Genomic DNA, 17,500 nt, shown 5'->3' with positions numbered 1-17,500 from the left:
TGTTAAAACACATATTCAAATATATTTATATGTTCAAATGTTCAAAACACACACACACACACACACACACACAGAATAGTTTCTCAGTTTGGTTTTTATTATATTTGGACATTTAGCAAAATACTGCAGAAACATCCAAAGCAGTATAAGAGCTAATGGAAACCAAAACATAAATACAAAACAAAATAAATCAATGATTGCATTGGGTTATTATTCATCCAGGAGCGGCCGACAGAAGTCATTGATTGCTATAATGTCACTTGAACGCACCGTCCTCTTCACATCGTTTTCATAAGAATGAAAGAAAATAAATTTGGCTACATCATGAAAAACCACAGCAACAGATCACAGACCACACGCAGCAATAATTTACACAAATAATTTAATAAATACATAAATAAATAGAGAAAGAAGGAGTTCGATATACTGTATAGTGGTAAGACAGAAGGCTTTGTAAAAATAATAATCATATCGTACCCAGCCAGCGATAAATAAGTGATCGAAAGACGATCAATTTAAGGCAGTTTTACAGCAGGAGGTTCTAATCCGAAGGCATCACCGGCTACACTACGTTGTACTCTTTTGTTTTCAGGCAACAGCTACTGATCCACAGATCACGAGCTACGTTAAAGCTACTCAGAGTGATGACAGACGTGACTTCTGCTTCTCATCGGCTACAGGTCGTCCCTTCTCTTAGGTCTAGAAGCTAATAGCACTTGTGCAGAGATGCTAGAAAAATAAATTAACAGTCTAACGCTTTAAGTGTTTGAAGTATGACGTCAGAAGTAAGGGGGGGTGGGGGGTGGGGGATTATAGGCCAGGGTTCAAACACACACCCAGAACCTGCTGAAGTGTCCTTGAGCAAGGCACTGAATCCCTGCCAGCTGCAGGTGTGCGGCTGACCTTTGACCTCTACTAATTGTTTGCTGTTACACTGCAAACATAATATCCTTTACTTTCTTCTCTGACCTCAGTGAGTCAGTGTGTCCGGACCTGCTGATAATCATTCATCTTTATGTGATTTGTGCATTTTCTAGAATTAACATCCCATAATAAGTCAAAACAGGCCAAATGTCTGAGTGTTAAGTGTCTTGGAATAGGACGACTGATTCAAATGTGGTGATTTTGAGCCGCTCTGAAACAAGAGAGACAGCCGCTCACCAAAGTGACATTGATCTTTCACATGATTTTAAGAAGTCAGATTTTAGGAGCTCAAACTGTTTGAGAAACGAGTGTTTGCAGTGTAATCCTGAAATCCTCTCAGAAACTAACTTTGTGTTCTTGGTATCTGAGGGTGTGAAAGCAGCCGGAAGTCCCGGATCAGCAGGCGGGTCGGAGCGGCATCTGCAGCAGGATCACCTGCCGGTTCTCGGACGGGTGGCACTTGTTGATGTGTCTGGTGAGTCCCGGGGAGCTGTAAAACACGGCGGGGCAGTATTTGCACGGGTACACCTGTGAGGAGTGCAGCAGGCGGATGTGCCGCTCCTGGCTGCCTCTGTTGGAAAAGTTCTCCCCGCAGACGGGACACATGTGGCAGCTGGAGGAGCTCAGGTTGAGCGGCGCCGCGCTCGGCTCGCAGGCCGGCGTGTCCTCGTCCTCCGCCGGTTTTGGGGAGCCGTGCTGAGACGCCAGGTGCTTCCGCAGGTACGCTTGGCGCTTAAACTTTTTCCCACAGTGATTACAATCATACAGCCCTTCCTCTGAGCCAGACTCGGACGGGCCCGGGCTGGGTGTGTCCCTGTCACTAGAATCCTTCGCTTCATCCGGCGCGGTCTTACCGGACGCGGCCGCTTTGTCGCTCTCCAAATGTTGCACAGCGGGGGGTCCGCTCTGCGGCTTCGGTTTGTGCCACCGCCGGTGCGAGGCGAGGTTAGCCGGGCAGCTGAACACCTTGTCACACTCGGGACACCTGTACTCGACCCGGACTATCCTGGAGCACTTGTGCTGAGCCAAACCGAGCGGGTCCGCGTACGCCTCCCGGCACAGCTGGCACACAAACTCTCCCAGTGGGATGTTGTCACCTCCGGGTCCCTGCGGTCTGGGAGGCTTATAGTCCACCGGCTCTTTGATCTTGAGCCCGAGCACCGGAGATGTGGTGACATCATCCTCAAAGTGCAGTTTCCGGATAGCTTTGGTTTTCTTGGACGTCGGTTTACCTTTGCGCTCGGTGTCGCTGGACGGCCGTTTTGTCCCTGCAGTTGGGAGCGTCGCGGTGGATGTAGCGCTGGTTCCGGTGCGGCTGCTGTTGCTGGAGCCGATTTTCAAGTCCACCGGAGAGAAGAGGTGGTCCAAAGCGGGGAGAGATGCTGTTGTGGGGAAAGACGCCGCAGAGACCGGTGATCCGAGGTTGAAGCGTCTCTCGTAGGAGCGGTCATGGTCCTGGCTGACAGGGCGGGTGGGGCTGTAGAGCGCCTGGTACACCGCCTCCGGGTTCCCGAATTGCACCGGTCTGGCGACCTGCTCCGGAGCCGTGGCCGCCGCCCCGCAGGTGGGCGTCGGCGTCTGTGTACGCACCGGGAAGTAGGCGAGAGGCACGCAGGATGAAGGCGGCGGCAGTGGAGGCGCATCTGCCGCTGATGGCTCCGCGTCCTCCTCGTCGGAGCGGACCCGATAGGACACCGGGTTGGGTTTCTTGTTCCTTTTCACCAAAAATCCTCTCGGCATGTTCGCGCTGGACGGAGAGCTGAAGGCACTTTGGACGCTGCTGCGGGGAGAAGAAATCCACTTTCAGCCGCTCGCGGACAGAAACATCTGATGCGTCTTTTTGTTGTTGTTTCCTGCTGCTATTGATCCTCTGTCCTCCTCCCGACGTGCTTTCACCACAACATAGCTGCACTCTTTTTAAGGCGACATGATGACATGGTTCCAGTCCCCCCTCGTTGACTCATCCCCGACCAATCAGAAGGAGCCGAGGTCCCCAGTGGATTTGGGGAGTGGGTGTGGAAGGATGGAGAGGCTGATGGAGGGGGAGGGGGGTGATGGAGGGAGGATTTGCAGATTGCAAAGCAGATGTACCTGAGGGTTTTATTGTATTTCACCCCCTCCCTAAACACACACACACACACACACACACACACACACACACACACACACACACACACACACACACTCTCTCTCTCTCCTCCGCCCCCTCGTCTCGACCCGGGCACACGCCAGGAGGCTCCTGCTTTTACGGTCTGATGAGTTTGTATAGAAATCTACACGTGCCTCGGCTTTATGTGTCTCCTTTGGGCGGTGGGGGCTCTGATTTGTCCAAAAAGGAGGAATCTGTCCACATAACGATGTCCAGGACAAGTGATGGGAAATAACAATAAGAAAAGTGGATCTTGTAGAATTATAAGCTGCAGCAGAACCGTGACGAGATTTTAGAGCGAAATATTAAATGAAATAAAAGTGAAAATGATTTCGGGTTTAAGACAGAATTAGCTAGAGCCACAGTTATAATCAGTTATAACAATTAATTGAACTGTTTGCAGAACCTTGGGTTCAGATTTTAGAATTCAAGACATTCAAAGACTTTCCAGGACAACTAAAGATCGCAACACAGATCAGAGACGCGCTTTTACGCACCGAACGATGGAGTTAAATTCAGCCAGCTACATTATACCAAACACACATTTCAACCCACTGTGGCCCTGCAGCATGTGCGCTGGCGTGACAGTTAACTCCGGACATATGAATCCGTCATTTTACGCATACATAATTAATAGCGAGAGGAGGGTTTCCTGCTTTGCATCACAATGGCTGCGCTTGTGCAAGCTGTAGACCCGGCGTGATTGAAAAGGAAATTGCACAGTTGAGAAAAAAAGGAGAAGTGGGGGCCCCACAAAAGCAATCTGGCCCCCAGATACCGTCGGCGCGTGCTGTGCGTAATCAGTGCGCTCTTTCTGTGTCACCAAATGGGGCAAACCGAGATTATCTGCACGTTAAAACACAGCAAACCCAATTCCTGCAGGTCAGATCTGACCCGGTCACCCGGATGTGAGTCTGTCTGTGCTCCACCGTGATGCATGATGGGTCAATGCGGAGCTCTGAAATGTTCAAAATGAATGAATGTGTGCGCGCAGACGTCCGCGTGCTTCTCCTGATGTCTCACAGTTGAGGATCAGTTTCAGTGATTTGATCCCACTTTTGACTTTTAGAGTGTCTAAATTTAGAGCTGATTTATGATCCATAACAACATTTCATTATATTTGTTTGTGAAAACGGTTTCCTCTATTTTACCAGAAACCTTTTCCCATTATCGAGTCCTTAAAGTCTTGTTTTCTTAAAACAAGTACAAAGATCAAGAATTTCCCTGAATCCAGAATCACATAATATCTATAACCTGTAATAACTATAACCTGTAATAACTATAACCTGTAATATCTATAACCTGTAATAACTATAACCTGTAATAACTATAACCTGTAATATCTATAACCTGTAATAACTATAACCTGTAATAACTATAACCTGTAATATCTATAACCTGTAATAACTATAACCTGTAATATCTATAACCTGTAATACTATAACCTGTAATAACTATAAACTGTAATAACTATAACCTGTAATAACTATAACCTGTAATAACTATAACCTGTAATAACTATAAACTGTAATAACTATAACCTGTAATATCTATAACCTGTAATAACTATAACCTGTAATAACTATAACCTGTAATATCTATAACCTGTAATATCTATAACCTGTAATAACTATAACCTGTAATAACTATAACCTGTAATAACTATAACCTGTAATAATCTATAACCTGTAATAACTATAACCTGTAATACTATAACCTGTAATAACTATAACCTGTAATAACTATAACCTGTAATATCTATAACCTGTAATAACTATAACCTGTAATAACTATAACCTGTAATAACTATAACCTGTAATATCTATAACCTGTAATAACTATAACCTGTAATACTATAACCTGTAATATCTATAACCTGTAATAACTATAACCTGTAATAACTATAAACTGTAATATCTATAACCTGTAATAACTATAACCTGTAATAACTATAACCTGTAATAACTATAAACTGTAATAACTATAACCTGTAATATCTATAACCTGTAATAACTATAACCTGTAATAACTATAAACTGTAATAACTATAACCTGTAATAACTATAACCTGTAATAACTATAACCTGTAATAACTATAACCTGTAATAACTATAACCTGTAATATCTATAACTGTAATAACTATAACCTGTAATAACTATAACCTGTAATAACTATAACCTGTAATAACTATAACCTGTAATATCTATAAACTGTAATATCTATAACCTGTAATAACTATAACCTGTAATATCTATAACCTGTAATAACTATAACCTGTAATATCTATAACCTGTAATAACTATAACCTGTAATAACTATAACCTGTAATATCTATAACCTGTAATAACTATAACCTGTAATATCTATAACCTGTAATATCTATAACCTGTAATATCTATAACCTGTAATAACTATAACCTGTAATAACTATAACCTGTAATATCTATAACCTGTAATAACTATAACCTGTAATAACTATAACCTGTAATATCTATAAACTGTAATATCTATAACCTGTAATAACTATAACCTGCCTCATCAGCTTCAGATGCTTCTCCGCCCCGTATAAAAGAAAACTACCAGGTGACTAATAACTCAAACTAAACACCACTATGAGCCTCTTTGTATTACACATTATAAACACTGTAATCCCACAAAACACCATAAACTGCCAGTTCATTACCCACAAGCCGCACTAACATTATGGCATCTGTACTTTATGTGCTTATCTTATAAACAGATACAACACATCTCTATACCTGAGGAATTCAGTGTCATCTGGTTATTTGCATATGTAAATATAACATTTGGAACGTGACTGTATGTTTGGACACCAGCAGCGTGTTTTCTAAGCCTGTGGGTTGTTTAGATGCGGACATATGTTGTTGTGTGTGCGGTTATTTTTTCCATACAAGCTTCAGCTGAGCCTCATTAGCATACAGCTGTAGAGTGACACCCCCCCCTCTCACCCCCTCCCCCTAAGAGCTTTCATCTGCAGCCGCTATACGGCAATGTGATTGGTCACGCTGCTGCAGAGTCATACTCACAGTTACAGTTGGCACTTTATGGAGGAGTCTGTGGAAATACAAAACAGAGGTGTCAGCAATTATTGAAAACAACCTGACTGTGCATCTATATAAGCAGGAGTGAGTTTCCATCCTCAGATAATATTCAAATTAACGAGCTGAAACGATTTATTGTGATGTTTACATGAGAAAAATGTGCTGGAAAAGTCAAATTAAGGAACAAATGAAAAAGACGTTACTCTACATTAAGAGTTTCCAGTTGTCAGGGAACATAACTTTACACAATCCTAATCTTAAATTACAATATTAGTTTGCAATGTTTACTAACATTAACATTTTTGTTGTAAAAAAAGTCCCTTAAATTCAAATAAAGAGACTTCTCTTTAAGGGATAATTAATTTGCTTTCACTTCAATAGTTTGAGTCGAAGACAGATATTAATGTTAGTCGTCCTTAAACCCTGTGATGTATCATTACATTACATCACATTACATTACATTATATTACATTACATGACATCACATTACACTACATTATATTACATTACATCACAATACATTACATTACACTACATATATTACATTACATTACATTACACTACATTATATTACATTACATCACAATACATTACATTTCGCTCCGAAAAGGATCAAAGTCGATGCATAAAAATATTTCTTCTTTTGATTCCATCAGAGCTGCAATGACTAGTCGATCCACAGAAGAAGAAGAATTGAATATCGCTGCTTTCTTCTGTTTTAATCATATTAAAGTGAATATCTTTGGGTTTTAGACTGAAAACATTTAAACATTTAAAGACATCAGCTTGGACTTTAATAAACTGTGATGGACATCTTTCACTATTTCTTGAGATCTAAGATCAAACTATTAACCGAGAAAATAATCAGCAGATTAATGAATAATGTGAATAATCGTTACCGCCTACATCCCCCACAATGCATCTGAGATTCAGTAGTGGCTAATGTAGCCTCACGCAGCTTCCTCTGGATAACAGATGCAGTAGAGACACCTGGAAACACACCGATGTGTAACATTCATGGAGTGAAGTTTTCCACCACGACTTGTTCTCACCATGTTTTCTCTGTATTTAACAAACAACCACGAGGTCGAGGAGATCCACATTCACTTTTCATTTCCACCTTTCAGAGGAAGAAGCCAGGAAACAAAGCAGGAGTGAAAAGGTTTTATGACATATTCAACATGTTTGTTGGACACACAGTCAACAGTGTTAGAAAGCTTGGTTGATGTGATGTCACAGCTGTCCCGGGCAGGCGAACATGGGCAGCAGGTTCCGGTTGTAGGTCAGATATTTGACAGCGCTGCTCCTCAGAGCCGCTCGTCTCTCAGCGTCTTGTGATCCATCCTGATGGACGTGCGAGTCGTGCTGCAGGGACACAGAGGTGCAGGTCACACAGTCTGCTCAGTGAGAAGAGTCACTGTTACAGTAATGCAGATAATAATTCCACCTGCTCACGGCAGACCTGGCACGTTATACTTGTTGTACCATTTACCATTGTGTGTGTGTTCCACAGAAACACGTTACACTGTTAGAAGAAAGAGGTCAGACTCAGGTCAGAGTAAAACACAAAGCACTAACTGGAGTCGAGGTGATCGGATGAAGCTCCTGCTCAAAGTCGCAGAATCTGTCGTGATAAATGGCCAAACACCAGCTCTGTGTGAAGAAACTGCAGGACACACACACACACACACACACACACACACACACACACACACACACACACACACACACTACATTAAAAACTCATGTAAGATTATAAACTGTATTGTTCAAGATTAACAATCAGGGTTTCCTCTCATGATTATATATATAGAATCTATATTATAGATGATATATTATTGATTTATAACAGTTTGATGCACAACAAAATTCAGATTCTTTTTCTTCTCTCCCATCGATCATCTCACGACCCCTCAGATTTATCTGGTGAGCTTTTGGTGGCACTAGCTAACTGCATGGAGCGCTATAAAGTGTTAAAGTCCGCCGTTAGCTTTGTGTTGGAGACATGAAGTCATGTGACCGTGCTGTAGTTCCTTTACATAACGTTAGCTTCATGCTTGTGGAGATTATCCTGCTGAACAAAACGTATTAGTATCAGAAACGTTTGTTCGCCACAGAGATTATTTTCTGTAATAATCCAAAAGTCAACGGAAAAATCCCGTTTGGCTGTTTGTCAAGGGAACGATGGAAACATCCGGGTCGGCTTAAAAACACGTCATCCCTGCAGCTCCAGCAGTAACTGCTCCACCAGTAACTGCTCCGCCAGTAACTGCTCCACCAGTAACTGCTCCAGCAGTAACTGCTCCAACAGTAACTGCTCCGCCAGTAACTGCTCCAACAGTAACTGCTCCGCCAGTAACTGCTCCGCCAGTAACTGCTCCGCCAGTAACTGCTCCAGCAGTAACTGCTCCACCAGTAACTGCTCCACCAGTAACTGCTCCACCAGTAACTGCTCCAACAGTAACTGCTCCACCAGTAACTGCTCCAACAGTAACTGCTCCACCAGTAACTGCTCCAGCAGTAACTGCTCCACCAGTAACTGCTCCAGCAGTAACTGCTCCACCAGTAACTGCTCCAACAGTAACTGCTCCACCAGTAACTGCTCCAGCAGTAACTGCTCCAACAGTAACTGCTCCACCAGTAACTGCTCCACCAGTAACTGCTCCACCAGTAACTGCTCCACCAGTAACTGCTCCAACAGTAACTGCTCCAGCAGTAACTGCTCCAGCAGTAACTGCTCCAACAGTAACTGCTCCAGCAGTAACTGCTCCACCAGTAACTGCTCCACCAGTAACTGCTCCAGCAGTAACTGCTCCACCAGTAACTGCTCCACCAGTAACTGCTCCACCAGTAACTGCTCCACCAGTAACTGCTCCAGCAGTAACTGCTCCAACAGTAACTGCTCCAGCAGTAACTGCTCCACCAGTAACTGCTCCAGCAGTAACTGCTCCACCAGTAACTGCTCCAGCAGTAACTGCTCCACCAGTAACTGCTCCACCAGTAACTGCTCCAGCAGTAACTGCTCCAGCAGTAACTGCTCCACCAGTAACTGCTCCACCAGTAACTGCTCCAGCAGTAACTGCTCCAACAGTAACTGCTCCACCAGTAACTGCTCCACCAGTAACTGCTCCACCAGTAACTGTATTTCTACATTGTTTTATTGGTACTTTTACTTCTGTATCTTCATCACTCGACACAAGAGCTTAAAGAAACTGTGTGTGTAATTAAGGTGAACTGACCCTTTAAATAACAGCGGACCCTTGAAGGAAACACACACACACATACACACGCACGCACACACGCAAATACACACACGCACACACACACACACACACACGCACGCACGCACACACACCCAGAAGCCACACTAACTGCGTTGGCTTAATGACCCCCAGCCGCCACGCGGTCAATCAATGATTCTAACGGCTCACGATGCTCCGTCAGCCTCCACAATGACTTTACGAGTCAGCCGAGTGAGCGGCGTGACGAGGAATCAGGCTCTGCAGCGGGGAGGCTCCGGCTTTGTCTCGTCCAGCACCGGCCACAAAGACAGATTGGGGAGCTGCATAAACAGATTAGGAGGCGGGGGGACAATAGACGCCCATATCTGGGGGTCATTTGTGTTGAAACCTCAGAAGCAGGTCACCCGCTGTTTGACAAACACACACACACACACACACACACGCACACACTACAAAGTCACACCAGCAAACACACAGACAAAAGACACTGAAGGCCTAAATCTCTGTTGTCTGTCCGGACCGCTGATGTGTTTGTTTGACGTGTGAGGTCATCAGTCAGCAGAAGTTTCACTACCTGCAGCTCTGAACACAAAGTGCTTCAGAGACAGTGAAGGACTCGCTCTCAGGCAGAAGTCATGAACACAGAGACTTGCCAGATATCTGACAAACAGCAACATGTATTGTTCCTGAAAGTGAATAAAATATATTGTACTACTACAGGTGGGAACTAATAAACACAACAACAGCAACATATCAATTAGGTGCAGCTGTGTGTTGCTTCCTGCAGGTCTGTTGTACTGTAAGTGTTTGTTTACTTATCAATCCAGCTTCTCTGCACAACGTGGGATTATTACACACATTGTAGGTTCCAGTTTTATTTCTCCAAATATATTAAAATCTTATTTTACAAGGTGGAGGTTGATTCCTTCCCTCAGAGTGTGTAGACTCGAGTGAACAGACAGTAACTGTCCTTCTGTCCCACCTGTACAGGTCGGGGATCAGGCCCTGCTGGTGGCGGCTGCACAGCTGGCCCAGCAGCTGCTGGTGTTTCCCGTGCAGACTCAGGTAATTGGAGACGGGGAGGGGCTTCAGGGAGAGACAGGTGAGCGTCTCCACCAGCTCGTAGCTGTCCAAATGTAAACAGAAGTAGTTCCCCGTCTCCACTCGTCCGGTCACGATGCCGCTGTCCTGTACACGAGTGAGAGAGAACTTAACATGTCAGGGCCTACGTCCTCTAAAGGATGGATTCAAAGGCTGCAACAGTCTATGATAAAAGACAGAAACTAGCACATATCAGTCTGTTCATGTTTACAGGCTTACATGTGTGACAGGAGGGCCGGTGAGGTTGGCAGCAGACGGTTTGGTCACATGCAGGTAGTGATATCCTCCAGGCAGCGTCCCACCTGAGGAGAGAGGGACACGCTGGGGTGTGGTTCAAATGACACTTTTCTCATGTTTTTAGTCATGTTAAAGCGGAAATGTTACATATTTTACCTGTAAAACATCAAAACATGTGTTTCTCTGTGAACTCAGCCGGTGACACCGAAATGTCTCTGAAAAGTTCACGTGCGTTTCCTGTCGGTGAGAAGGGCGACGCAGAGTGGCTGTTGTGTTTATGTAACCTGTGGAGTGGCCTTGGTTACTCAGTGAATGCGCAGCAGCACAATGCAGCATTGTTACACGCGGCTGTGGTTCGAGTGTCCGTCACAATCACATCGGCGGTGTGTGTGTGTGTGTGTGTGTGTGTGTGTGTGTGTGTGTGTGTGTGTGTGTGTAAAAGATTGGGAAATGTTCCACAGAAGCATAATGAAAAAATATTGGAGTGCGAACTCTCTCAGATAAAAGCAAAGAGAAACAAGGACGGACAGAGAAGAGCATCCAGGTGAACTCACAGACCTGGAAACATTATGGAAAGCTGAGATCAGCTGATGAGCGTGAAGGAATCTTGTGTTTATGATTAACCCACTTCATATGGAAACTGAATGAAACAGCAGGGAAACTAAAGCAGACGTGAGATGAGTGTTTTGAGGGGGTTTTATAACTCACATTCATTCTCCTGCTTTAATCATCGATACAAAAGATGAACAAGTGTGTGATCCACTGCGTGGGAGCAGAAGGTCCCAAAGAGAAGCTCAGGGGAGCTGCAAGATCAAGAGAGAAGCAGCAGGGCCGTCGTTCAGTCTTACGCACAACAGTCTATACATTAATACTAAATCATAAGCAGCTAATAGTCACACAGTGAGGAAACATGTATAGAAAGATTGTGATGGAATGATAATAGTTTTATGGCTTCACAGTGAGGCGAAGAAGACGGCGCACTCGAAGACGTACTTGAACAAGCAACACAGAAGCTGGTTTGCGTTTCTTTAGACGTGTTTTCAAACAGTATTTCTCGATAAGAGAAGATCTCTGTGATGGTTTTGTACGTGTGGTTAACTCCACCGACCGGAGGTCGTGTGACCTTTGAAAACATTCAGGACTGTGGACATAAAAGCTGAAGGAAAGAAGTCAAGTATAATAATTCCAGACTTAACTTTTACTCCTCAACAATATATTATTCCAGACTTGACATCTGACCTTGAATCTTAGCCTGTTTGTACAGCGGTACGACTCCATCCTTTCCAGGTGTAGGCTCCACTGCAGGCTCCAGAGTCGGGTCGAAGAGGGGCAGCAACATGGCCGCCAGGTCCCGGCCCACTTCCTTGGAGTTGAAGTTGGCGTGCGACCACTCGTCTGAGTAGTAGCAGCGGGAGAACTTGGTGAGAGGTCCGGCTCCAGAAATAGCTGAGTCGCAGGTGTGGAAAGTGGCATTTATGACAAGTCTGCCATCAAAGACCAGGAAGGAGCTGTTGATGCTCTTGAAGGCGTCGGAATCGACTCCTTTGTTGGAGAGATTAATGAACACCTGAAGGAGGAAATTAAGAAATCTTAATCTGATTTCCCCACAAACACTTCTTTGTGTTGGGAAGCTTCCCTGACAGGACAGTTGAGATTGTTTTGTCATGGATCGCTGATTTTTTCTTTGAAAAGCCAGCAGAAAGATGAAACATTAAAAACAGATCGTATGCTCTTCGTTATGAGACTCATGGAGCCACATAACGAGGACTCATCTGCAGAGGACTCGTCTGCAGAGGACTCGTCTGCAGTGGACTCGTCTGCAGAGGACTCGTCTGCAGAGGACTCGTCTGCAGAGGACTCGTCTGCAGATGACTCGTCTGCTGAGGACTCGTCTGCAGAGGACTCGTCTGCAGAGGACTCGTCTGCAGAGGACCCGTCTGCAGAGGACTCGTCTGGCCGATTTTAGCCTAAAATGAGAATAAAATCCACACAACCAGACAGTAGAATCCTCTGTCTGAAACAATGAACATGGGAAACACTCCAACATCATGTTGTGCTTGACAAACACAGTCTGCTTCCAGGAAGGAAATTAACATCCGACCAGCAGCTACAAGCTGAATTCAGCCGCTGGTGTGTGAGCCGTCAGCTGCACCAGACGAGCTGGCCACTGACCACCATTGTCTGCTAAATATTTTATTTTGTAAAAACTAATAAAAAACTGGATAAGCAATGAAAACAGAAGCGTTGACTCACTCCACACTGCAGATGGAGGGGCTCTGAGTCGGTGGTGAAGGACACGCATGTGAGGGGATCGGGTTGTTCTCCGTTGTTCAGCCGGGCCAGCAGGCACTTCTGGTGCACCTGGACTTCTGCCCGTCTCATGGCTGTCGCCACAGCCTTCTCCACGACAGGGTCGCTGAGGCCGGAGACGCCGGGATGTGTGAGGACTAGATGGATACGACGTCCCTGGATGCCAAGGCTGAGCAGAGTCTCCACGGTGGTGAAGACATCGATGCTGTTCCCATAGACGATGGCGTTACCTGAAGACAAAGAAGAACCTATTGGCAGCGTGTTTTCATAGTTTTTCACTCGACTCTGAGCGTTGATGTTCTCCAGTCAGCTGATGCAGAATACTAAAGTCTGTGCTTACTTCTGCTCAATTATAATATTCTAAAAACAAAAAAAGCTCTTTAATTTAGAAGACCTGAACGCTGACCATGAAGCTTTCATTTCTAAAAATAAAAAGATACTATTTGGAGTTTTTCCTGAGAGAATCCATCCTCTGTTGCTGTTCAGAGAAGCCTCTTGACATTTCACAGAACATACAAGCACCCGTGTAACGAGAGTGTGTGCTCCTCTCACTGGTTACAGCACAATGTACGGGACTCAATCTGTGCGTACATTTACACTTTGTGGTGTTTTTGTTAGTGCTGGAGTTCAAGTAACAGAGGATATCACGTGAATACATCAGCTGTGTTTCACCTGTGATTGTTGTGCGTCGAGGTGAATTGTAATAAACTCAGCGTTGTGGGGGCAGGGACATGTGCTTGATGTTGTTGTATTTGTAACTGTTTGCATGTTTTTTATTGATTTAATTTATTAATTTTGTGTCATCTCTATGTTTTGCACCAATGTTCTTCTTCTTCTTCCTCCTTCATGAGACATTAAAGCAACTGTGAACCGTTGACAATGAGTTGTTTGTTTCAACGAAAGGAACATTTCCCGTCTAAACTTCTCAGATTGTTTCATTTTAGTTACTTTTTCAGACCTAAAGAAGTCAAACTATCCAATACTTCACAAAAACAGCAAAGGTGTCAGTGATGAACGCAGCTTCAGTTCAGTGTCTCTGTCCGTGGTGCTGAAGCTGCTCATGAACCAGCAGGGAGGAGGAACACAAAGCTTCTGATAAATACATATATAAACCACGACTCAATCATCACCTTGTACTCCACTACCCAAGGAGACGTGTTTCCTGTGTCTAGAACTCCCAGAAAAGTCTTTGCTCACTGCTTTGTTCCTGAGGGAGACTTGTGTGCAGTCAATACAAACGGTTTTAATCACGGAGCCGATATAATAAAAGGACTTCTGCTCGTTAAACAAACTGTTGTGGGACAAACGGATTCTCTGTTCATCAGGATCCTTTGTTTTGTTTCAGATCCAAGAAGTGCTTTTGTTTCTTATTTACTCCATTTTTATTTCTACTTACTATCACTGTTGTTATTATTATTATTATTATTATTATTATTATTATTATTATTATTATTATTATTATTATTATTATTATTATTATTAAGGCCACATTAAAGAGTAAAGTCTGCTGAGGTTCAATACTTTTATTATTGTCAAATTATGTTCCTTCATCAGCAGGAACACACACTCCATCCCACCATGTCCTCATACAATAGCCTCTTTTTATGTACTTTATAATGTGTTCTTAAAGATTTATGTCTCAGTATTAGCACTGAGAGCCACAGATAAGGCTAACACACCGCTAACACACCGCTAACACACTGCTAACACAACGCTAACACAACACTAACACAACACTAACACACCGCTAACACACCGCTAACACACCGCTACACCTAACACAACGCTAACACAACGCTAACACAACGCTAACACAACGCTAACACAACGCTAACACACTGCTAACACAACGCTAACACAACACTAACACAACGCTAACACAACGTCTAAACACAAACTAAACACAAGCTAACACAAACCACTAAAACACAACGCTAACACAACGCTAAAACAACGCCAAACACAACGCTAAACATACAATAACACACCGCTAAAAACACACCGCTAACACATCGCTTACACCACACTAAACACACGCTAACACAACTGCTACACAACGCTAAACCCCCACATCAACATAACACAACGCTAAAAACAACGCTAAACAAAAGATAACAAAAACACTAACACACACACTAAAACACAACGCTAACACAATGCTAACACAACGATAACACAAACTAACAAACGCTAACACAACATAACACCAACCGCTTAACCACAAACACTAACACAACGCAACACAACACTAACACAACACTAAACAACGAACACAATGTAACACAACGCTAACACAACACTAACACAACGCTAACACAACACTAACACAACGCTAACACAACGCTAACACAACGCTAACACAACGCTAACACAACACTAACACAACGCTAACACAACGCTAACACAACGCTAACACAACGCTAACACAACGCAAACACAACGCTAACACAACGCTAACACACCGCTAACACAACACTAACACAACGCTAACACAATGCTAACACAACGCTAACACAACACTAACACAACGCTAACACAACACTAACACAACACTAACACAAGGAACATATCCTTTAAAGCCAGAACAGCTCCCTCTGCTTTAGTCTAATGCTAACATTTACATTTACTCTCTGTTATTATTATTCAAATATGGAAATAAACATGGTATCTGCTGGAGTCTGCGATGGCAATTTGCATTTATTAATGGTTTTCCTTCATGACTGGGATCAACTAATTAGTACATTTAAAAGCCTCACTCTCAATCGCTGCACAATTCCTTCAGAGAGCAGATTAATTTTGCTTAATGACACTGTGCGTGTGTTTTCCTGTTCTGAAAAGCCGGGCTCTCAGAAAGTGATATGATAATGGGAAATGGATGGAAGAGGCCGACCTGATTCACAGAGATGAAAGATTTCTCTGCAGCTAATTAGCTGCTAATTATACCGGGGCACTTCAGCGCTGACTGGCTGAGTAATGACATACTACTACAGATTCATTTTAGGTTCTGTGTGTGTGTGCGTGTGTGTGTGTGTGTTCAATTACCCTCCAGCTCCACAAAGTTGGCGAGCAGCCAGCGGCGAGCAGCCATGCAGTCGTGGAGGTCGTTGAGGGTGAAGAGGTTGGAGGGGACGGGCTCGGGGACTGTGGACGGAGCCTGCAGCTGGCTGTCTGTGTGGGGCGGAGTCACAGCAGTAGGACGCGGCACCTACAGCCTCACAGGACACTAGCATTAGATTTGTCTGCTCTTTATTATATTTAGTCTTAGTCCTTGTTAGTGTTTATTAGGGATCGTCTCATTGTCTCACCTGGTACTGCAGGCCCGTGCAGAGGACCAGGTGATCGTAGCGCACCTTAACACCACCAGACACACGGACGTATTTGGACTTCCGGTTGATGCCCACCATCTTCCCGGTCACCACACTGACGCAGGAACGCAGAGGGAGCTGGGCCAAGTCTCTGCTGCTGTACGCATGGCTGCAGAAAGTGAAGGAACTTCTTAATGTGGTTACAGGTGTCGTGTGTGGGACCAACTGAAGACGGCCTTCAGGTAACATACAAACGTGAAAGAACCCCTCTAGAGACAGATTCGACACCGATCGACATTCTTCACCGTTTTCTGACATTTTGTTATTAGAGAAAATACTCGACAGATTAATCAACAATGAAAACAATTGTTAGCTGCAGCAGTGCGTCATGCTAAGCTAACGAGAACATGTCTGCCAATAGATCCTCCTAAACACTGGTCCTTTAAAGTGGACCCCCCCACACAGCTCGGTTGTTCCACCGTCCACTACTCAGGGTAGCTGCAAAGAACAAAGAACTTACGCTGACACTCTTTAGAGGAACTAGCTACCGGGGAAATCAAAAGCGATCCTCTACATGTTCCCAGAACATGGCGACCCAGAAGCAGACAGACTTGCAGAGTAAAAGAGGGTTTTATAGGAACCAGTCTAAACACAGATGGTGTCATTATTCTACAGACAATAGAGTCTAAATGTTTTCTCATGGTATGATGACATTTAATCTAATAAATGACTAAATGTTGCCAAAACAAACATTTTCCATTTTCATGTTGTTACATCCGCTGACCTTGTTGACAGAAATCCGACGTCCTCGTGGTTGTAGTCGCCGGGGAAAGCGTGTGTTGAGATGAGGGTCAGGCTGTTGAACCTCAGGTGGGGGCTGCAAGAGAACAAACAACACTGAGCAGCATGAGTGCTTTTCCACAGAATCCAGTGAACACACACAGGACACAGTGGGAGAGGAATGCTTTCTGGGGAAGGACGACTGCAACAACTAGCAGCATTTAAAGGTACAAGGCAGCAGGACGTTTAGATCATGGCGGAAATAAAGGTTGCTAAGAGATGAAGATGTGTGATTCTTCGTCTCCCTTCTTGTATAACAAACATCACTAAACTAGTGTGTGTGTGTGTGTGCGTCTTCTCCTGATCCAGTAGTTTGACTCTTAAAGACG

General features: G+C 44.1%; 2 protein-coding genes across 2 annotated transcripts in view; both read right to left on the bottom strand.

Annotated features, from left to right (window-relative positions):
• The window catches only part of cfap61 (cilia and flagella associated protein 61), a 42,021-nt gene that overhangs the window by 2,371 nt on the left and 22,150 nt on the right, over positions 1-17,500 (bottom strand). The window contains 9 exon segments of the mRNA XM_029425429.1: positions 6,122-7,501; positions 7,715-7,802; positions 10,361-10,566; positions 10,699-10,781; positions 11,956-12,283; positions 12,970-13,256; positions 16,069-16,231; positions 16,332-16,500; positions 17,116-17,208. Of these exon segments, the coding sequence (XP_029281289.1) occupies positions 7,370-7,501; positions 7,715-7,802; positions 10,361-10,566; positions 10,699-10,781; positions 11,956-12,283; positions 12,970-13,256; positions 16,069-16,231; positions 16,332-16,500; positions 17,116-17,208 (1,549 nt within the window). The 3' untranslated portion in view covers positions 6,122-7,369.
• insm1a (insulinoma-associated 1a) lies at positions 83-4,434 on the bottom strand. Its single transcript, XM_029425430.1, has one exon. The coding sequence runs from the start codon at positions 2,662-2,664 to the stop codon at positions 1,321-1,323; it is 1,344 nt and encodes a 447-aa protein (XP_029281290.1). The 5' UTR covers positions 2,665-4,434; the 3' UTR covers positions 83-1,320.

The sequence above is a fragment of the Cottoperca gobio genome, chromosome 24 (genome assembly GCF_900634415.1).
Source record: "Cottoperca gobio chromosome 24, fCotGob3.1, whole genome shotgun sequence".
In the NCBI taxonomy this organism is placed as follows: domain Eukaryota; kingdom Metazoa; phylum Chordata; class Actinopteri; order Perciformes; family Bovichtidae; genus Cottoperca; species Cottoperca gobio.
Note: the sequence above shows the minus strand (reverse complement) of the source record. Positions and strands in the feature narration are given on the sequence as shown.

Excerpts from the sequence above, each read along its gene's own strand:
- insm1a (XM_029425430.1), bottom strand. The coding sequence starts at position 2,664 with ATGCCGAGAGGATTTTTGGTGAAAAGGAACAAGAAACCCAACCCGGTG.